Source organism: Gorilla gorilla, chromosome X (genome assembly GCF_029281585.2).
Source record: "Gorilla gorilla gorilla isolate KB3781 chromosome X, NHGRI_mGorGor1-v2.1_pri, whole genome shotgun sequence".
NCBI lineage: Eukaryota > Metazoa > Chordata > Mammalia > Primates > Hominidae > Gorilla > Gorilla gorilla.
Window position 1 is genome coordinate 100508188 of NC_073247.2, and position 22534 is coordinate 100530721.

At 38.4% G+C, this 22534-nt stretch overlaps 1 protein-coding gene across 3 annotated transcripts; it reads left to right on the forward strand.

Moving 5' to 3' along the window:
• The first annotated feature begins 13416 nt into the window (after nt 1-13416).
• On the forward strand, nt 13417-22085 carry CPXCR1 (CPX chromosome region candidate 1). Of its 3 annotated transcripts, none has more exons than XM_004064471.4 (3): nt 13417-14649; nt 16620-16725; nt 20707-22085. In XM_004064471.4, exon 3 carries the CDS (start codon nt 20715-20717, stop codon nt 21618-21620), a length of 906 nt encoding a protein of 301 aa, XP_004064519.1. In that variant the 5' UTR covers nt 13417-14649; nt 16620-16725; nt 20707-20714; the 3' UTR covers nt 21621-22085. The 3 variants fall into 3 exon arrangements, with proteins under 3 accessions (XP_004064519.1, XP_055231567.1, XP_004064518.1); XM_055375592.2 differs by having other exon boundaries at nt 13565-13737; XM_004064470.4 differs by having other exon boundaries at nt 13713-14687.
• The last annotated feature ends 449 nt before the right edge of the window (nt 22086-22534 follow it).

Consider the following 22534-nt stretch of genomic DNA (forward strand, 5'->3'; position numbering starts at 1 on the left):
TGCAGCAGCCTTCTTCTTGGGCATCCAAGCTTTTCTGTACATTTTCTGACATTTAGGCAGAGGCTCCAAAGCCTCAAATCTTACATTCTGTGCACCTGCAGGCTTAAACGACATGGAAGCTGCCAAGGCTTACTGTTTGCACTTTCTGAAGCAGCAACCCTAGCTGTACCTAGGGCCCTTTGAGTCAAGGCTGCAGCCAGAGGAGCCCCGATGCAAGAAGCCATGTACTGAAGTTGTTCAGGGCAGCAGGGCCTTTGGGCTGGCCCAGGAAACCATTCTTTTCTTCTAAGCCTCTGGGCATGTGATGGGAGGGGCTGCCTCAAAGGTCGCTGCAATGTCTTCAAGAACTTTTTCCCATTATCTTGGCTATCAGCCTTGGCTCCTTTTTACTTATGCATGTGTCTGCAACCTGCTTGAATTCTTCCCCTAAAAATTAGCTTTTCTTTTCTAACACATGGTCAGGGTGCAAATTTTCCAAACTTTAACACTCTGCTTTCCTTTTAAATATAAGTTTGAGTTTTACATCTTTTCTTTGCTTATACATATTAGCAGAGGATGGTAAACAGCCAGGCCACATCTTGAATGCTTTTCCAATTAGAATTTTTTTTTTCCCCAGATACCCTAAATTTTTGTTCTCAAGTTCAAAGTTTCACAGATACTTAGGGCAGGAGCACAATGCAGCCAAACTTTTTGCTAAGTCATAACATGCATGACACTTGCTCTAGCTCCAAATACATTCCTTATTTCTATCTGAGGTCTCATCATTTGTCTTTCATTGTCCATACTATAATCAGTGTTTGGGTCAAAAGGTCTCTTGAAAGTTCCAATTTTTTCTCATCTTCCCGGCTACTTCTGAGCCATCCACAATCTTCCAACTTCTGCCCATTACCCAGTCCAACCTTGCAAAGCTGCTTGCACATTCAGGTATTTTTAGAGCAATGCCTCAATCCTTGTTACCAATTTTTCTGTGTTAGTTCATTCACACATTGCTTTAACGAAATATCTGAGACTGAGTAATTTATAAAGAAAAGAGGTTTAATTGGTTAATGTTTACACAGGTTATACAAGAAGCATATGCTGGCATCTGCTTGACTTCTGGGGAGACCTCAGGAAACTTACAATCATGGTGGAAGGCAAAGGGGGAGAAGCAATTTTTACAGCCAGAGAAGGAGCAAGAGAGACTAAAGTGGGAAGTACTACACACATTTAAAGAAACAGATCTCATGGGAACTCACTCACTATGACAAGAACAATACCAAGAGGTATTGTCGTTAAGTTGATAGCTGGTTGCTTCATAGATTTTATTTTGTCATTACTTTATTGGTTCTGTCGGTTATGTACGTGGTTTTTTGTGGTAGCAGGTATTATTCTTTTGACTTAATGTTGAGAATACCTTAACTAGGTCTTGTAATTCTGGTCTTGTGATGAATTCCCTTAGTACTTGCTCATCTGCAAAAGATTTTATGTCTTCTTCACTTATTAAGCCTAGTTTGTTGGGATATGAGATTCTTGGTTGCAATTTTTTTTTAATGTTGCAAATAGGCCCCCAACATTTCCTGGCTTGTAAAGTTTCTGCTGAGAAATCTGCTGTTAGTCTGATGGCATTCCCTTTGTACATGTTTGATGTTTTCTCTAGCTTCCTTGAAATTTTCCTCTTTTGTATTTACCTTGGACAGTCTGGTGACTATATACCTTGGTGATGTTCATTTTGTATAATATCTTGCAAGTGTCGTCTGGCTTTGTTTTATTTGGATTTCTACCTCTCTAGCAAGATTAAATATAATTTTGAACTATTCTCTTAAATACATTTTCCAGGCTGTTTACTTGTTTTTGTTTTGTCTCAGGAATGCCAATAATTCATTGGTTTGGTCACTTTACATAAGCCCATATTGCCTGTAGACTTGTTCATTTTCTTAATTATTTTTAATTTTTTTTTTCCTGGCTGGGTTTTAAATTTTTTTCTGACAACAGAAAGACTGGCCTTCAAGTTCTGAAATTCTTTCTACTGCTTTGTCTAGTCTATTGAAAAAGCTTTCAATTGTATTTTGAAATTCCTTATGCGAGTTTGTTAATTCCAGAAGCTTTGATGGATTTCTTTTTAAGATGTGTGTCTTGGCCGGGCCCGGTGGCTCACGGCTGTAATCCCAGCACTTTGGGAGGCCAAGGCGGATGGATTGTTTGAGGTCAAGAGTTTGAGAGTAGCTGAGCCAACATGGTAAAACCCCTACTCTACTAAAATACAAAAATTAGCTGAGTGTGGTGGTGGGCGCCTGTAATGCCAGCTCCTAGGGAGGCTGAGGCAGGAGAATTGCTTGAACCCAGGAGGCTGAGGCAGGAGAATTGCTTGAACCCAGGAGGCAGAGGTTGCAGTGAGCTGAGATTGCGGCACTTCACTCCAGCCTGGGCGACAGATTGAGACTCCATCTCAAAAAAACAAAACAGACAAACAAAAAAAAGATGTGTGTCCCTTCATGTTCTGGATTGCCTTGCAAGTTTTCTGTGTGTGTGTGTGTGTGTGTGTGTGTGTGTGTGTGTGTGTGTGTGCGTGTTTAATTTTCTACTTTGTCTTGGATCTCATAGAGTTTCCCTGCAATCCATGCTTTGAATTATTTATCTGTCAGTTCCGAGTTTTCATTTTGATTAAGGACCATTGCTGAAGATCCGGTGTGATCCTTCTTTGGTGTCACTACATTTAGATTTTTTTATGATGCTTGAATTCTTTCAGTAGTTCCTTCTCATCTGGTGATGCTAGAACTTCTACATTTTGTTATTATTTTCAGAGGGTAGAATTGTTTTTTCATTCTTTAAAACTACAATATTGTTTATTTGTTTGTTTGTTTGTTTTCTTTTCCCTTTCCTTCCGTCCCTAGGGATTGTGATTACAGAGAATGTTGGGTAGGGTATTTCGGCTTTGTTTCTTAGCCCTATGCACTTCTTCAGCAGATTTTATATTGGGCTGTGAATTCTGACCTACAAGCCAGTAAATGGTGGTAATGTGGAGGAGCTGGATGTGGCCAATGCAGCTAGGTATATACTTGATTCTTACTTACTGGGAAAAGCTCTCTGTTGCCTCAAGGAACAAACTAATCTATGGAGTGCACAGTGGTCTGAGCTATCCTCTCAGCCCCATGGAATTAGAGGTCAAGATGGGTGGCGCAGGACTCAGCATGCCCACCTACATCTCCCCAGGTGGCAAACACAAGTACCATCACCAAGGGAGAATCTTGATGGTGGCCTCCAAGCACCCAGAGGCCAAGCATCCATGCAGCTGGAAACCTTCTCAGCACTAAGTTCTGTGTCTGGGGAGGGAGGGTGGCCTATGCTCCCAATCCAGGAGAGTGTGTGCTCTATATGCCTAAAGATCTGCCATGGTGTGGAGCATAGATGGCCTCACTGAACTGCATTTTTTTTTGTTTTTCATGGGAATGGTGGAACAGCTCAGGCTGCTAAACCGGGTGAATGTATGCTCCAACTGCCTGAGATATGCCTGGGCATGGGACGTATAGGGCTTCACTTCACCATGGTCTCTGTACTGGAAGGGTGGGTCAACTCAGCCTGCTGATTCAGGTGAGTGGGTGCTCCAAATACCTGGAGATATGCCTGTGCATGGAGTGGAAAGGGTCATGCTTCACCACAATCTCTGCAAAAACAGGGTGTGAGTTCAGGCTACTGGTCCAGGTGAGTAAGTGCTCTGACTGCTTGGAGATATGTCTGGGTGTGTAGCAAACAGGGCCCCACTGCACAATGATTTCTGTGCAGGATGAGTGGGACAGCTCAGGCTGCCAATCCAAATGAGCAGGTGTTTTGCATGCCTGGAGAAATGCCTGGGCATGGAACAGAGAGAACCTGGTTGCATCATGGACTCTTCCCAGGAAGGGTGGGCAACTGAGAGTGCTAAAAAAGGTGAGTGGGTGCTCCACTTGTCTGGAGATCTGCCTGGGCATGCAGTGGAGGAGACCCCAGTGCCCTCATATCTTTGCACAGAAAATATTGTGTGACTTAGGCTGCCAATCTGGACAAGCAGGTCCTCCAAATGCCTGGAGATATGCCTGGGTATGGAACAGAGAGGGGCCCTCCCTGCACCAGGATTCTGCACAGGAAGGATGTGGTGACTCACACTTCCGAATCAAGGAAGTGATCTAATTATGCTTTCATAATTGTCAATTTCTCCCTTGAATTCAGTCTACTTGCTTTATGACTTTGAATTTATGTTAGTATATACATACACTTTAAGGACTGTTTTGTCTTTTGGATGAATTGAAATTACTACCTTTATGAACTGATCATCTTTATCACTGATAATACAGTTTGTCTTTAAGTATATTCCAACTGATAATATCATCACTATAACCTATTCATTTATTAAAGTATTTATGTATTTTAGAGATTGATCTCCTTATGTTTCCTAGAGTGCAGTGACTATACAGAGGTGCAATCACAGTACTGATCAGCATGGGAATTTTGACCCATTTTCAATCAATTTATTTTCAACTTATCTGTGAACATGCCTTATAGACAACACAGAGTTAGATATTTACATTTATTCACTCAAAAAACTCTGCCATTAAATTAAATTATAATTTTATTTACTGGAACTATTGGTATGGTTAAAATCAGGTCTAGCATTTTGCTGTTTTTTCTTTTGTGGCTGTTGTTTTTTCATTGTTACTTTATTCTTTATTTTCTGCATTATTTTGGGTTACATGAATAATTTATTAAAATGCAATTGAAATTATGTTGTATTAGTCTGTGCTCATGCTGCTAATAAAGACATACCAGAGACTGGGTAATTTATAAAGTAAAGTGATTTAATGAACTCACAGTTCCACATGGCCGGGGAGGCCTCACAACCATGACAGAAGGCAAAGGATAAGCAAAGTCATGTCTCGTATGGTGGCAGGCAAGACAGCTTGTGCAGGGGAAGTCCCATTTATAAAACAATCAAATCTCATAAGACTTACTCACTACCACAAGAACAATATGGGGGAAACCACCTCCATGATTCAATTATCTCCACCTGGTCCCACCTTTGACATGTGGGGATTATTACAGTTCAAGGTGATATTTGGGTGGGGACACAGCCAAACCATATCATATGTGTTAGCATTTAGCTATATCTCTGCATTCTATTATAAGGGTCGCTGTATAGATTACAATTTGCATCCTTAACTTTTCTCATTCTACTCAGTGGTATTACCTTATAATCTCACATAAGCTCCACAATCTTTGCAACTCTATGGGTCTATTGATTCTCCTCATATGTTATGCTCCCTTTTATATATTACTTCAATAGTTATTAATCCCACAATAAAATGCTCTAATATTTGCATCAAATAAGCATTTGCATTAAAAATTATGTAATTAAAAAGCAATATATCTTATTTAACCTGGCATTCACTATTTTCATTTTCTTTTCAGTTTTCAGAGTATCCATGAGAGTATCCATATGATATCATTTTCTGTCCGTAGTAGTTGCCTAGGGGGTTTTAATAAATTACCATCATCTGCATGGCAAAAATAAATGTGTTTGTTTTCTCACAGTTCTGAATGCCAAAAGTCTAAAATCTGGTTGTCAGAAAAGTCGTTCTCCCCACAAAGCCTCTAGAAAAGAATTTTAAAGTGACTTTCCAATTAATGGACCCTAACTTATATCTAGATTTTTAGTTCCAAAGGACATTAAAAAATGTAGTTTTTAGCTTTCCAGTCTACAAAGTATACAAAGAAATCCAAGAAAGATGCTGGAATTGAGGCCGAGTGTGAATTCACCTTATCCCCCAGAAGAATTAATCTGAAATGGAAACAATGTGTAGTCTAATAGAAGAAATATATGATAGGGAGCCAGAAAGATTTTTATTTAGTTCTTTAATTAAAAAGTTAGTACCTTGGAAAATGTTAATTATATCTTCCTTTATAATTTATCTGTAAACTATAATTTTTAGACTACATCACTATAATGATTTAAAGATAATATGTTAACGGATATGAAATATTATAATAAATAAAACCTACAATAATTAATTTTATAAGACAAAATATTATTAATGGATTTGTAGTTTCTAATAACAATGAAGTGTAGCTCTACCTGTGATTATAGGAGTGTGCCACCATGCCTGGCTATTTTATTATTTTTATTTTTTGTAGAGACGAGGGTCTCACTTTGTTGTGCAGGATGGTCTCAAACTCCCGACCTCAAGTGATGCTTCTGCCTAGGCCTTCCAAAGTACTGGGATTATAGGTACTAGCCCTGCATTTGACCCTAAAAGTGTTAACTTATTTAAAGCATCAACTGAAAAGTCAAAAGTTCAAAGTCTCATCTGAGACGCAAAGACAGTTACTTTTACCTCTAAGTCTGTAAGATTTTTTTTTTAAGTTTTTAATTTCCAAGATACAATGGTGGCATGGGCATTAGGTAAATATTTTCATTTAAAAAGCAGAAAATCAGTCAAACAAGAAGGGCAGTAGGCCCACAAGCAAGTCTGAAACCCAGCAGGACAGACATTAAGGTGTGTGTGTGTGTGTGTTTTTTTTTGAGATGGAATCTCCCTCTGTCGCAGGCCAGAGTGCAGTGGCACGATCTTGGCTCACTGCAACCTCCGACTCCCTGGTTCAAGCAATTTTCCTGCCTCAGCCTCCTGAATAGCTGGAATTACAGGCACCTGCCACCACGCCCAGCTAACTTTTTGCATTTTCAGTAGAGACAGGGTTTCACCATTTTGGCCAGGATTGTCTCAATCTCCTGACCTCGTGATCCGCCCGCATGGCCTCCCAAAGTGCTGGGATTACACACGTGAGCCACCGTGACTGGCCGACATTAAGTTTTAAAGCTTCAAAATCATCTCCCTTGTCTCTGTTTCCCACATCCTGGGGACACAGGTGAGCTCCTGAGGCCTTGTCTAGCCATATCCCTATGGCTTTGCTGGGCACAGCCCACCTGGCTGCTCTCCAGGTTTGGAGTCAAATGTCTGCAGTTTTTCAAGCCTGAGGCTGTACACTGCCAATAGTTGTACCATTCTTCAGTATGGGTGTTGATCCTATGCCCACAGCTCCACTAGCCAGGGCCCTGGTGGAGAAACTTATGGGGGCTCCAAGCTCACACTTTTCCTCTTTGACAATGACTCAGTATAGGCTCTCTGCAGGGAATTTGCCCTTACTGCAGTCTTCTGCTTAGGCACCCAGGCTTTCCCACACATCCTCTGAAATCTAGGTGGAAGCTGCCAAGCCTCTGTGGCCCTTGCATTCTCTGTGACTACAGGCTTAACACCATGTGGAAGCCGTAAGGGCTTATGGATTGTACCCTGTGAAGCAACAGCCCAAGCTGTGCCTAGGGCCCTTTAACAAGAGCAATGGAAATGTAGAGAGCAGCAGCCCAAAGCAGCACAAGGCAATAGTGCTCTGAACCTAACTCCTGAAACCAGTCTTTCTATTAGGCTTTTGGGCCTGTAATAAGAAGGGTTGCTTTCAACATTTCTGAAATGTCTTTGGAATTTTTTTTTCCTATTGTTCTTACTATTAGCACTTGACTCCTATTTAGTCATTCTATTCTCTCTAGCAAGTGGTTTCTCCACAGGCTTTCTTGCCTGAAAACGGTTTTTCCTTTTCTACCACATGGCTAGCCTGTGAATTTTTCAAATGTTTAGGCTCTGCTTCCATTTTAACTATTATAAGTAACAACTTGGTTATTGCTTTGCTCCCATATCCAACCATAAGCTCTTAGAAGCAGCCACATCACTTTCATATATATATATATACACACATACATATATATGTGTGTATGTATATATATATATATCTTTTGCCAGATACCCTAAATTATCACTTTTAAGTTCAGCCTTCCACAGAGTTCTCAAACATGGACACAATGAAGACGAATTCCTTTCTAGGGTATAACAACAGTAACCTTTGTTCCAGGTTCCAATAAATTTCTTATTTCCATCTGAGACCTTATCAGCCTGACCTTCACTACCCATATTTCTAGCACCATTGTGGTCACAACCAATTAAGCAGTCTCTAACAAGTTTCAAACTTTCTCTCATCTTTCTGGGTTTTTTTTTTTTTTAAGTCCTCCAAACTCCTCCAAGTTCTGCACATCACTAGTTCTAAATCCACCTCCACATTTTCAGGTATCTTTATAGCAATGTTCCACTCCTTGGTACAAATTATCTGTGTCAGTTCATTTTGTGTTGCTATAAAGGAATACCTGAGGCTTGATAATTTATAAAGAAGTTTATTTGCTTAATAGTTTTGCAGGTTGTACAAGAAGCATGGCATCATTGTCTGCTTCTGGTGAGGGCCTCAGGAAGCTTACAATCATGGTGGAAAGAGAAAAGATATCAACAGTGTCACTTGGTGAGAAAGGAGCAAGAAGTAGACAGGAGAGTGGTCCCAGACTCTTTTAACATCCAGATCTCAAGTGAACTAATAAAGAACTCACTCATTACCAAGGGGTTGGTAAGTACCAAGCCATTTATGAGGGATCTGCCCCCCATTACCCAAACACCTCCCATTAGGCTCAGGGATCAAATTTCAAAATGAAATTTGGATATGTTATCCGACATCAGGAATACAATTTTCACATGAGAGTTGGAAGGAAAAATATTCGAACTATATTAAAATTCATGCATAATTTTATGTAATATGCATTTTCACAAACTTTTTGAGGACCCCTCATGTGTGTGTGCATGAGTGAATGCACATGTATTCCACTATTTCCATTATTGTTTGTACAGTAATCACCAATGGGTCTATGAAGCTGTTACGTATCTGACTAACCTATTTAAAATTTGGAGGGTACATGAATTTGAAAGATCCATAATTTAGAGGACTCTTTTGCTTTGACTCTATATAGTATACATAGATGATGGCGTACAATGAATTTATTTATCCTGGAACTGCCCCAATTACGCACAGGAAGTGGTTGTTATTATATAAATAAGAGTAAAAGTTGCTGATATGACAACATTAAAAATGGATTAAATAATGTATATTAGTAATAAAACACAGTGAGAGGTGAAATTTGACTTGGGATTCTTTTTGGGGGGCTGTGGAAAAAAATAGAACAAGATTATTGATGATTTCCAGAGGAGGACTCACAGCTTGAGCACAGCCTCTAGCCTTGTTTACAATTTCCACCGCTTTGCAGATTTTATCATCTTTTTATTTTGTGTTTTTGCTGCTTACATACTGACATAGTGTCACATATGACAAGCAAGTATGTCTAATGAAAAGAAAGTCCACATCCTTCACATAATATACAAAATTATGAAGAAACAAAGTACTTTGTTTCAAATGTCTTTATCCAATACCTTAGAATTTTCACTAACCAACTACCTCAGCTTCTCTTAGGAATTCATAACAGTAATATTGTTACATCAACTATTGGCCATTAAACGGACACAAAATACGCTGTAAATTTCCTTCGTGTCATTTCCTTTCACTACATAGAAATTAATTCTAATTGCATCTGTCTGGGTCTAACTTTATGGTTCATTAAGACTTTTATCCACTAACATACAGACATACTTACACACATAAATACCCAGCTGCTCTTTTGACCCCTTTTGCAAAATCTGATTGACTTTATTTTGCACAGTCTTTGTTTTAAATGCAATGCAGTTGGACTCTAGTGTGTACTTCAGACTTACTCAAAATAGTAGACTTAAGACAACCTTAAAAAGTTATATTAAAAAAATGCAGCATGAGTTGCAGAAAATTAAACAGAAGCACAATTAAAGTATAAACAGATTGCTTTTGAAGTTATTATATGCCTGCCATTACTGCATTTGGACTTATCAGATTGTATTTGATCTAGGGAGCAACATGTAAAATCATTTATGTTTATTATGCAATATGTGAGCAAGTAAAAATTGGATCCATATACTTGGCACTGAAAATTATATTTTATCATAGATTGCTGTGACCAAATAAGATAAGGACAACAGGTTTGCATTTTTAAACATCATTTGCTTAATTTATGAGTTTTATTTTCAAGCTCATGTCTCTATATTTAAAAATAATGAGTTTGTGCCAGGCTATATCTGTGGAAGTGAATGGGGAGAAAAGAGGAAGGATACAAAGAACTCATTGAAACCATATGACAAAAAGGATTGGCTACAGTTGTAAGACAGAAGTTACTTTCAAATTACTTTTTTCCATTGCTTGCAGAAACAACCTTAGCACATCTTGAGGAAATGATTTATAAGAGCTGATCATGATCCTGGTTGTGCCACTCTGAATCCAGTTTTGTTCAGAGACAAAGATATAAGACACCTAGAAATAGTTCTTGTCTTTGACTTTTTTTTCTAGAGAATTTCTGCTCTGTCCCAGAGCTATATTGTTTCTGAATTCTATTTTTTGTAGGATGTTGAAGTAGTTTTGGAGAGAGAAGCAACGACATTTATCAAGGAAAAGGAGGAAGTCTTGCAGCCAATGTGTATCGAATGCTAAAAAGCCTGTTTTGTTATCACATAAAAAGTAAAGAGATTTGTTTAGGAAGTAGTATAAATTAATTCTCCAGATAAAAGTTGAAGAAAAACATCTATTCTCTTCACTCCATTTCTGTTCATAAAGCATATATGGAGTTACCAAAATTTAGCTAAATCACTAAGCGACACAGAACTACTTGTATAATTATCATCAGCAAAAGACAATTATTGCCTCATCATGTACCATACTCCACTGATGGAATATTCAGGCAAAATATGTGATATGCCTAAGATAATGACAATTGCAAATAGTGCATTTTAATTTTAGAAATCTGCAGTAGTTAGCAACTACACAAATGTCTTGAAAAGAAGAAATCAGAATAGTGTGGGATTATTCAAAAATGTAAAAAACATAAATCAAGCTACATAATGTAAAGAAAAGTGTTACTATAGGGTCCCATCAACAATATTTTACTTTTTCTACATCCACAAATGCTTAATGTATATTATTCTCAACTCTCTTCTACTAACTCAGGAATTCCCCAGGGGTTGTTTCATTTGTGTTACCTAATGAGGCCCTTTCCGCTTCCACATGCAAGACTTGTTCTTTCCTTTTCCTGGTATTGGTGGTACTGGATTTGTGTTCCTCTAAGCTTTACTGTAGCAACCTGATTCTAACGTTATGGCTATTTCACCCAAATTAAGGTACATAGCTTAATGTCTTGGGGGGTGTGTTTAAAAGAGCTGCATTTGATTTTGGCCTTGTGTAAATTTGTCTTACCAGTTGTTAGGCCTCTTTCATTTTTTTCTGGCTATCTGATTAAGATATTGTTGTCCTCTCAGATCAACACTTCCGGTGGGTAACCATTTATTATTTTAAGCTATGATGTGTTTTGACAGTCATCTCAGTGAAGAAAGTTTGTTTCATAAACAAAAATTAATCACCTTTTCTGTATTATTTGCTTAAGTTTCCCAACATATGTCTCTAAAAGGACTGGATTAAAACAAGGATAGTAGATAGACAGGTGGGTAGGTAGAGAGAGATAGATATATAGATATATAGATGGATAGAAGGAGATAGACATAGAGATATAGATAGACTCTATTATATTCAAAATCACTGCTTAATTGCTTTAGTCTAGGCTTAGGTGCTCTGGCTCTGTCTTTGATGTAAATAGTTTCTCATGAAGCTCTTTAGTTTTTTATAAAAATAAACTACCGGAAGAACTTCCTCACAAGATTTCTAGGAATATCGTAACGAATCTGAATCCTTAGAGATTATATTTTTAGCTCACACTCTGTAGCCCTCACAACTAAATGTAGTAGCAGCAATAGACATGAGAAAAAAAGGAAGAAAATAAATATTAGATACAAAAATACCTAATAAAATAAAATAAGGAAAGTGAATCAATAGTGTAATTTGCTTAGGCCCCTTTTATAGTATTTAGTATGTTCACACAAGCTCATACCTGAAAGAGAACTGATGTGCTCACCTGCCCTTATCTGAAGCTTGTCTTTATTTCTTTATTCTATTACTTTTTTATTTCTGGACTAACAGTTCAATTTTGATGGCACAGTTTGAGTCCTAGTCTCTCTCTAGTGCCTATATTGAACCTTTGGTTTAAGAATGTCTTATCACTCACTTTTGACAGTCCCTCCTGGATAGATTCCATCTATGAAGATGAGAGACACTTACCTTTCATGGTATGGTATGAGAGACACTTACCTCTAATACCCCCTCTGAGTCTCATGGGGCTCACATGTTCCAGGAAACCCTCTCATCTTGCCCCGAACCAACAGAAGGTGGAAATTAGAAGTGTGCTGGAGAAATTATGAAAATAAAAGTAAATTGAAAAGTGTCAAAAAAAACCATTACATTTGGTTATGTAATCAAATAATATATGGCTCCCTATTGTTTGATATTTGGAAGCTAAGAAACTAAAGGAAAATCAGTTCAGAAAACTAACAAAAGGAAGGACAGGAAAATGGTGTAAAGTTTGTAAACCAACCTAATAAAATGGAGCAATCAGTCATATATTATCATCATGTAGGGTTACCAGATTTAGTACATAAACATACAAAATGCTCAGTTAAATTTAAATTTCAGATTAACAACATTTTTATTAAAAACGTATGGGGGCCAGGCACGGTGGCTCACGCCTGTAATCCCAGCACTTTGGGAGGCTGAGGCAGGCGGATTACGAGGTTAGGAGTTGGAGACCAGCCTGGCCAACGTGGTGAAACCCCATCTCTACTAAAAATGCAAAATTTAGAGTAGTTGCGAGCGCCTGTAGTCCCAGCTACTCCGGAGGCTGAGGCAGAACAATTGCTTGAACCTGGGAGGCGGAGGTTGCAGTGACCCGAGATCGTGCCACTGCATTCCAGCCTGGGTGACAGAGACACTGTCTCAAAAAAAAAAAAAAAAAAAAAAATCCCTAAACATATTGTGTCCAGAATTGGTGGGTTCTTGGTCTCACTGACTTCAAGAATGAACCTGCGGACCCTTGCAGTGAGTGTTACAGTTCTTAAAGGCGGCGTGTCCGGAGTTTGCTCCTTCCGATGTTCGGATGCGTTCGGAGCTTCTTCCTTTTGGTGGGTTCGTGGTCTCGCTGGCTCAGGAGTGAAGCTGCAGACCTTCGCCCTGAGTGTTAGAGCTCTTAAGGCGGCGCGTCTGGAGTTGTTCGGTCCTTCTGGTGGGTTCGTGGTCTCGCTGGCTCCAGGAGTGAAGCTGTAGACCTTCACGATGAGTGTTACAGCTCATAAAAGCAGTGTGGACCCAAACAGTGAGCAGCAGCAAGATTTATTGCAAAGAGTGAAAGAACAAAGCTTCCACAATGTGGAACAGGAGCCCAGCGTATTGCCACTGCTGGCTCCCCAGCCTGCTTTTATTCTCTTATCTGGCCCCACCCACATCCTGCTGATTGGTCCATTTTACAGAGAGCTGAGTGGTCTGTTTTGAGAGGGTGCTGATTGGTGCGTTTACAATCCCTGAGCTAGACACAAAGGTTCTCCAAGTCCCCACCAGAGTAGCTAGATACAGAGTGTCGATTGGTACATTCACAAAGCCTGAGCTAGACACAGGGTGCTGATTGGTGTGTTTACAAACTTTGAGCTAGATACAGAGTGCCCATTGGTGTATTTACAATCCCCTAGCTAGACATAATGGTTCTCCAAGTCCCCACCAGAGTCAGGAGCCCAGCTGGCTTCGCCCAGTGGATCCTGCACTAGGCCGCAGGTGGAGCTGCCTGCCAGTCCCACCGTGTGCCTGCACTCCTCAGCCCTTGGGTGGTCAGTGGGACTGTGCGCCGTGGAGCAGGTAGCAGCGCTCGTGGGGGAGGCTCGGGCCGCACAGGAGCCCACAGAGGAGGGGGAGGCTCAAGCATGGAGGGCTGCAGGTCCCAAGCCCTGCCCCTTGGGGAGGCAGCTAAGGCCCTGCGAGAAATTGAGCACAGCAGCTGCTGGCCCAGGTGCTAAGCCCCTCACTGCCCGGGGCTTGCGGGCCAGCCGGCAGCTCTGAGTGCGGGTCCCCTGAGCCCACGCCCACCCGGAACTCGTGCTGGCCTGTAAGCATAGTGCACAGCCCTGATTCCTGCCCGAGCCTCTCCCTCCACACCTCCCTGCAAGCTGAGGGAGCTGGCTCCGGCTTTGGGCAGCCCAGAAAGGGACTCCCACATTGCAGTGGGGGGCTGAAGGGCTCCTCAAGCGCGGCCAGAGTGGCCGCCAAGGCCGAGGAGGCGCCGAGAGTGAGCGAGGGCTGCAAGAGCTGCCAGCATGTTGTCACCTCTCAATATGTTATCATATTTGGTACATATTTATACTAAAAAAGTATTGTTTATAAGAAATTCAAATTTTACTGGTGTCTTGTATTACATCTGGCAATCCTGTCTTCACACTGTTTCAATATTGGGAATATTGCATATAGTTAGGATTTTGTGTGTGATACGGCAAGAGTTATAAACTCATGGGTGTTCCCAGCCTTAACTCTTTGCCTGCCATCTAAAGAAGATTTTGAATTTGCCATTTCAGTTATTCCCTCCCCCTACAGTCTGAAGAGGGTTCTAGGTTGCTAGGTTTCCATGTTTTGTGGGCATTGTGATGCAGAGTCAAAAGAACTGTGAAACAGGAGTAAGTGGAGAGGTAGAGGGCAGAAGAAAAGGGGTCAAGAAGGCAGGACCCCGTGAAGCACACCTTTCCTAAGGATTTTGACGAATGAGAATGAAGATAAACTGTGAGTTGAAAGTGAAAGAGAAAGCATAAGGGATCTTAGTAAGTGCTTCTTAGCTTGTGTATCCATTTTAGAATATACTTAAGAAATTATTTTAAAGTTAGCTTTGGTTTCTTGATTTATCATTTGTTGATGTAGATCTTATTCTGAGAGTTGTCTCTCTGGGTCAGGGATTTAATATGTTCACATATGTTTGATATGAACATATGCAGAAAAGTTCCTGGTTTCATTTGTCACAACATTTTGAGTGATGCAATCATTTTAAAGTAAAACTAACAAATTTGAAAGAAACAGAAGATAAGGTCCCTCAATTGAAGAAATTAGGATATGGTGGGGATTTCTGGCCAGTCATGAGTGCATGGGAATCAGAAGGCATATGTTAGTTGAAGCTCTTTCATCTGAGGTGAAGTGAACTTGTATATTGGAGGGGTTTGTCAGCAGGGAAAGATGGGACATTTACATAAAGAAGTCTGATTGAGCTGATGAGTCATTAATGTAATTTAGTGTAAAATATTTAAAGTTTTGTTAGAAGTAACGCACGTCTTTCTCCAGAGCATGTGGGCATTGGAGGATACCATATAAATAGAATACAAATAAACTACTTTCAGTATAAAGGATAATCAAAACTGATTTAGAAAGATTCAAAACAGTCAGGTTCTTTTAAAACTCCATATGTATCTTTTGAATCTCAACGGGTCATTATGTAAAAATCTTGGTCAGAAGAGAATATTTGAAAACACAACCCTGGTATTTAGAATAAAGTGTAATATTGTGCTTCTTCAGGGCCCTGATTATCAACTCAAAAGTCATTTATTTTAAGGATTTTAAACATTATAATTTTAAAAGCTATCAGGCATATACATCTACATTTATCTTTGTGGAAAAAATGATTTTGGTTTTCTGTATAACAAACAGTGAAATGTTGTGTGTGTGTGTGTATACATACACTGAAGCATTTTGGTTTATTTTTAATATATATTAAAATTTATATTTAATGTATATATATTTTTAGTGTTTATATTTAATACATATATTTATAATGCTCTATGTAAGTGAAGTATAGAACACTAAATACTTTAAAAATACCAGAAAACAGAAGAAAATAGCAGACTCGGTGGTAAACACAGTCATTTGGCTGAGTTATTTAAAAAAAAAGATTAAATAAGAAAGACATATGATTGTTGGCTATTTCCAAACATATGTCCAAACATTAAATAATAAATATTGAGAGGTTTAACAGAATACATATAGCCTTCTTGTGCAATTCCAGGGAGCGTTTAATTTTTAATGAGTAATAATAACCTTAAGTACATAGTTTTGTGATGTAATTACATTTCAGAGGGCAATAAGCCTTTAGATATCACATATATTATGTTTATTGAAAAACCAGTCTTAACATAGTTGAGTGACATAAATATATGTGATAAATATACTAGTATATTCACAATGAACACTGGATATTTCTTTTGTGTGTGTGTGTGTATTTACATATGTATTTTTTTCTTTTTTTGTCTTACGTACTTATCTTTATTTTTTGTAGTGAGAACACTTAAAATCTACCCTTTTAGCAATTTTCTTTTTTTTAAATTTTATTATTATTATACTTTAAGTTTTAGGGTACATGTGCACAACATGCAGGTTTGTTACATATGTATACATGTGCCATGTTGGTGTGCTGCATCCATTAACTCGTCATTTAGCATTAGGTATATCTCCTAATGCTATCCCTCCCCCCTCCCCCCACCCCACAACAGTCCCCGGTGTGTGATGTTCCCCTTCCTAACACTGGATATTTCTTATATACAATCCTATTTCAGAATGTAGAAGGGAACAATGAATCTCATAGTTATCCTGAATATGCAAGTGGAAGACCCTACCAAACAGCAGAGCAGCATAGATGCTTTTCTTGGGGAAAGAAGGTGCAGGAGCTATTTTTTCCTTTCTTTTATGAAAATATCTTTATTTGTTTTCAGGGTGCATCTGACAAGCCTTAGATGACCTCCAGCAACTTCAGTTCTCACCGAATTACTGCATTTCAGCCTTACTGAGAAGCAGCCAGTCATACTATCCTCAAATTTTGTGAGTTCAATTTACTTTATTTAGAAAGTCTCTAAAATGTAGACTCTGTCTATTGTTTTACCTTGATGCTAACTGCTGATGCTGAGATGTTTATGTAGAGAGATTTTCTAATTGCCAATATTAAAAACATAAAACTCAGCAAAGCTTAGCAAGGACCCAAAAATATGCCTGTGAAATGATCAGAGTGTGTGACGACTCTGAAGAAGAAAGTAAAGCAAAAGTATACTAGAGAATGGAAAAATGAGTATTGAGAAATACATATATTTAAATGTTAGAGTTTTACAATGCACGTACAAAAAAAGTAAGTAAAATAAAGAAAAATAAAGCAGGATAAGAAAGTATCACATAGTAACAGAAGCAAAAGAATGAAATACTTAAAAGTTGGTGGAAATGAAAAGTATACTACTCCATGACTTAGAAACAGCACGAGACAAAGATACGAGATAAACTTCAATTGTGATCACTATTATTGCTGTATAGGAATGCTTGTGATTTTTGCACACTGATTTTGTATCCTGAGACTTTGCTGAAGTTGCTTATCAGCTTAAGGAGATTTTGAGCTGAGACGATGGGGTTTTCTAAATATACAATCATGTCATCTGCAAACAGAGGCAATTTGACTTCCTCTGTTCTTATTTGAATGCCCTTTCTTTCTCTCGCCTGATTGCCCTGGCCAGAACTTCCAATGCTGTTTTGAATGGGAGTGGTGAGAGAGGGCATCCTTATCTTGTGGCAGTTTTCAAAGGGAATGCTTTCAGTTTTTGCCCATTCAGTATTATATTGGCTGTGGGTTTGTCATAAATAGCTCTTACTATTTTGAGATACGTTTCATCAATACCTAGTCTATTGAGAGTTTTAGCATGAAGGGGTGTTGAATTTTGTCAAAGGCCTTTTGTGCATCTATTGAGATAATCATGTGTTTTTTGTCATTGGTTCTGTTTATATGATGGATTATGTTTACTGATTTGCGTATGTTGAACCAGCCTTGCATCCCAGGGATGAAGCTGACTTGATCATGGTGGATAAGCTTTTTGATGTGCTGCTGGATTTGGTTTGCCAGTATTTTATTGAGGATTTTTGTATCGATGTTCATCAGGGATATCGGCCTGAAATTCTCTTTTTCTGTTGTGTCTCTGCCAGGTTTTGGTATCAGGATGATGCTGGCCTCATAAAATGAGTTAGGAAGGAGTCCCTCTCTTTCTATCGTTAAAATAGTTTCAGAAAGAATGGTACCAGCTCCTCTTTTGTACGTCTGGTAGAATTTGGTTGTGAATCTGTCTGGTCCTGGACTTTTTTTGGTTGGCAGGCTATTAATTACTGCCTCAATTTAAGAACTTGTTATTGGTCTGTTCACAGATTCGACTTCTTCCTGGTTTAGACTTGGGAGGGTGTATGTGTCCAGGAATGTATCCATTCCTTCTAGATCTTCTAGTTTAATTGTGTAGAGGTGTTTATAGTATTCTCTGGTAGTAGTTTGTATTTCTGTGGGATCAGTGGTGATATCCCCTTTATCACTTTTTATTGCATCTATTGGATTCTTTTCCTTTTCTTTATTAGTCTGGCTAGCAGTCTATCTATTTTGTTGATCTTTTCAAAAAAACAGCTCCTAAATTCATTGATTTTTGAAGGGTTTTTTGTGTCTCTATCTCCTTCAGTTCTGCTCTGATCTTAGCTATTACTTGTCTTCTGCTAGCTTTTGAATTTGTTTGCCCTTGCTTCTCTAATTCTTTTAATAGTGAGGCTAGGGTGCCGATTTTAGATATTTCCTGCTTTCTCTTGTGGGCATTTAGTGCTATAAACTTCCCTCTAAACACTGCTTTAGCTGTGTCCCAGAGATTCTGGTTTGTTGTTACTTTGTTCTCATTGGTTTCAAAGAACTTATTTATTTCTGCCTTCATTTCGTTATTTACCCAGTAGTCATTCAGGAGCAGGTTGTTCAGGTTCCATGTAGTTGTGCAGTTTTAGTGTTTCTTAATCTTGGGTTCTAATTTGATTGCACTGTGGTCTGAGAGACTGTTTATTATGATTTCCTTTCTTTTGCATTTGCTGAGGAGTGTTTTACTTACAATTATGTGTTCAATTTTAGAATAAGTGCGATGTGGTGCTGAGAAGAATGTATATTCTGTTGATTTGGGGTGGAGAGTTCTGTAGATGTCTATTAGGTCCAGAGCTGAGTTCAAGTCCTGAATATCCTTGTTAATTTTCTGTCTCATTGATCTCTCTAATATTGACAGTGGGGTCACTACCTCCAATAAAAGATATAACGTTTGATAGAAAAATAGTCACCCTTGAATTAATATCAAACTCTGAAAAAAATAATTGAAGATTAAATTGAAGGGAATAATGAGCATGAGATAATAAAAGCTCAGCAGTATTGGAACAGAGAAAGCATGTTGAGTGAATAGAGGAAAAAGTTGGTTAGGGGAGATGGAGTCAGATTGTGGAGGGTCTCTGAAGACTGCAGTTATGAGATAAGGTTCCACATAATTCTACATCTTTAAATCCTGCTAACTTATCCATAAATCCTGCCTATGTTAGCTCATAAAAACTAGCCATGAGAATAAAAACCATGTTAGTCAATTTCTCAAACTCCACCACTCCACCAGATTTCTTTTCAGCCCACTTGCATTCGCCTTTCTCCACCATGGAATTCAGCAAGAATGTTCCCTGCCCATAATCCTGCTCTGAAGAAATCTCTCAAGTTGATTGTTCAAAGTCCTCTCATAGAGTAGAAGTGGAAGCATAGAGTTCAGAGTATTAGGGTAAACTGAAAGTGTTTGAGCAGGTAAAAGACATAAGGAAAGTAAAAGGTAAGAGGAGAGGGGTGACAGGAGAGTGGTGAGTGTAGAGTTTGCCATCAGTGAAATCTGCCACTATAAGTAGTAAAGCAAGCATGAGGTAATTTTCAGCTTGACTAGTGCCGAGGCATTGAGAATGAACAGAAAGTGGTGAATTTGGAAGATATTTTAATAAATGAACTCAGAATTTGAATTTCATTCATCAGCTTCCTACTTTCTTACCTACCCTACTTTCCCTTCTCATGATTCACAATTGCACCTCTTTGTACAGACATTACTTTTATTTTATTTATCCATTTTATTTATTTATTTATTTATTTATTTATTTGTTTATTTATTTAAAGATGGAGTCTTGCTCTGTCATCCAGGCAGGAGTGCAATGGCACGATCTCGGCTCACTGCAACCTCTGCCTCCTGGGTTCCAGCAATTCTCCTGTCTCAGTCTCCCGAGTAGCTAAGACTACAGGCGCCCACCATTATGCCCAGCTAATTTTTGTATTTTTTGTAGAGACAGGGTTTCACCAGGTTGGTCAGGCTGGTCTTGAAGTTTTGACCTCAGGTGATCCGCCCGCCTCAGCCTCCCAAAGTGCTGGGATTACAGGCATGGGACACCGCGCTTGGCCTAGACATTACTTTTAAAAACGTAGGTTTTTAAGAAAAGTACAAATTACAGGGGAAGAACGGCTTGTACCTTACACAAATTCAACCATATCATTTTCACATAGGTCTTAATTTTCTTTTAAACATATACACTCATAATACCTTCCTCCTATTTTAGCCCCATTTTAAATTCTCAGGTGGGTAATATAGCTCCATCTTATTCAATGAAAATTATTTATAATTCACCATCCAAAAGGAAATAATTGGGCCTTCTATTCAGAACTAAATGTGTTCTAGTGCATAGGGTATATACCTAAAATAGCCAAATGAGAGGTTATGTTATTCCAAGTTTACTGAAATTCCATAATTAAGTTATGAGAAAACATATTTAATAGGAGGCTTACATCTGCCCTCAGTTTTCACTTTATTCTGTGGGTTTGTGACTCTGATACAATATTTATAGTTGCGAGAAGGCACAGAAATAGCACATTCACAGGCTTTTTGCCATGACCAAAGAATTGACTTCTTATAAAATGGAACATACATAAATTTAGTAAATCTTTGTCTTCTTTCTCATAAATAGAACCCAGGATGAGTTCTCCTACTAAAGAAGGAAGTGATACAGCTGGAAATGCTCACAAAAATTCTGAAAATGAGCCTTCTAATGACTGTAGTACCGACATAGAGTCTCCATCTGCTGATCCCAATATGATCTATCAGGTAGAAACCAACCCATTAAACAGGGAGCCAGGCACAGCAACCTCCCAGGAAGATGTTGTTCCTCAAGCAGCAGAAAACAGTGAGCTCGAAACAGAGATCCAAAAAGATCAACGAGAAGAAGATCTAAAAGAAGAGCCTCTTCTACTTCAGATCCCCATTCCCAGAAAATTGGTCTCTCACAAGCCCTTAAATGATAGATCAAGATCCCACTCAGGGAAAGTTGAGATGAAAGCAAACAATTTCCCCATAAATCACAAAACTCGTTTTCGACTTTCAACTTCATGGAGAGTCCCATTTATTAACAATCATGAGATAAGAAGTATGATTCTCCATCTGCTATGTGATAGATATTTCTCTCAGGCTGCAGGGTGTCAGAATACCATGTGGGTAAAGCGAAAATATATAGCATGTCTTAACCATCCAAATAGTTTCACCCATCACGAGAGAGCCATAACATTTAGAAGGCCTTCGAAGGTGCACTACTACCGTCCCCTCACTGAGAGAATGACATCAGGAAAATTTTGCAAATCAACTGACACTAAAGGGAAATGTAGATTCCGTGCTATTGTGAGGTCTGTGCTCTTTGTGTCACAGATGCAAATTGAAAGTATTTTTAATATAAAAGGTTTTGTGGATATATTGAGATATATCCATACCATGAATGTTATGATCATAAACACCAATAATGGTTGGAAATACTTTTGTCCCATCTGTGGAAGGCTTTTTAACACTTACTCTGAATTAAGACAACATTCATGCAGCTCTTCTGGAAATTAAGTTAAGTTGGGGTACATTCATTTTAAAATATAACTTCTAAAATTCATAATTTGATTACTAAAGTAAGACAAAATTGCATGAACATAAATTTTAGTATTATTAGAGGGAGTAGCAGAAAGGAACACAAACTAATAGTACCTCTCAGTAAGAAATACCTATGGGGAGTGAGGAAACATCTGTTTATACTTTGCTTTTACAAGTACATCACTGAAATATCAGACCTGTCATCTACATTGAGTCAGCATTTGAACCAAGTAAATGTTTTCACTGTCTTAACATCTATTTCTGTAGATGTAAATATTGTTAACATAGAAGAATCCAAGTTAACAGGATCCTGAGTAAGATAGCAAACATATATTGGAAGGCCAGACAAAGTTCTACCAAGTGTTTCCAGAGATTCTGCTACATGTATTATCTGAAATGTTCTCCATATATTCAATAAAAACCAATTTGAAGACATAGAAAGTTGTATTGTATATTTGTAATTAGATAAGAATTCCTATGTCTGGAATAAAAAGATTCAACATACTATAAAATACACAATACTTGGGTAATTTTGAAGATACAGAATAATAACAAAACTCATAAAAAAGTATTTTATAGAAGTGAAACAGTTTGAAGTAAAAGTGAACAAATATTAAATGGATACCATATAACTGTAAACCTTTTTGCTTGTATAGCACATTCACCATTGTTCACAATCACTACCCAAAGTTTACCTTCCCCTCCATACATACATGCACAAATGTGTACACATATTTAAGATGTTCCTTATCTTGTTCTTGCAGCTCAAACATCTATACTTCTTTTATTTAATCTGCATACTCATTAAAGTTAGAGTCTATAACTACACCTCATATTTTTTACCATCTTATATTTAATATATAATGAATATAGGAATATAATATGTAATA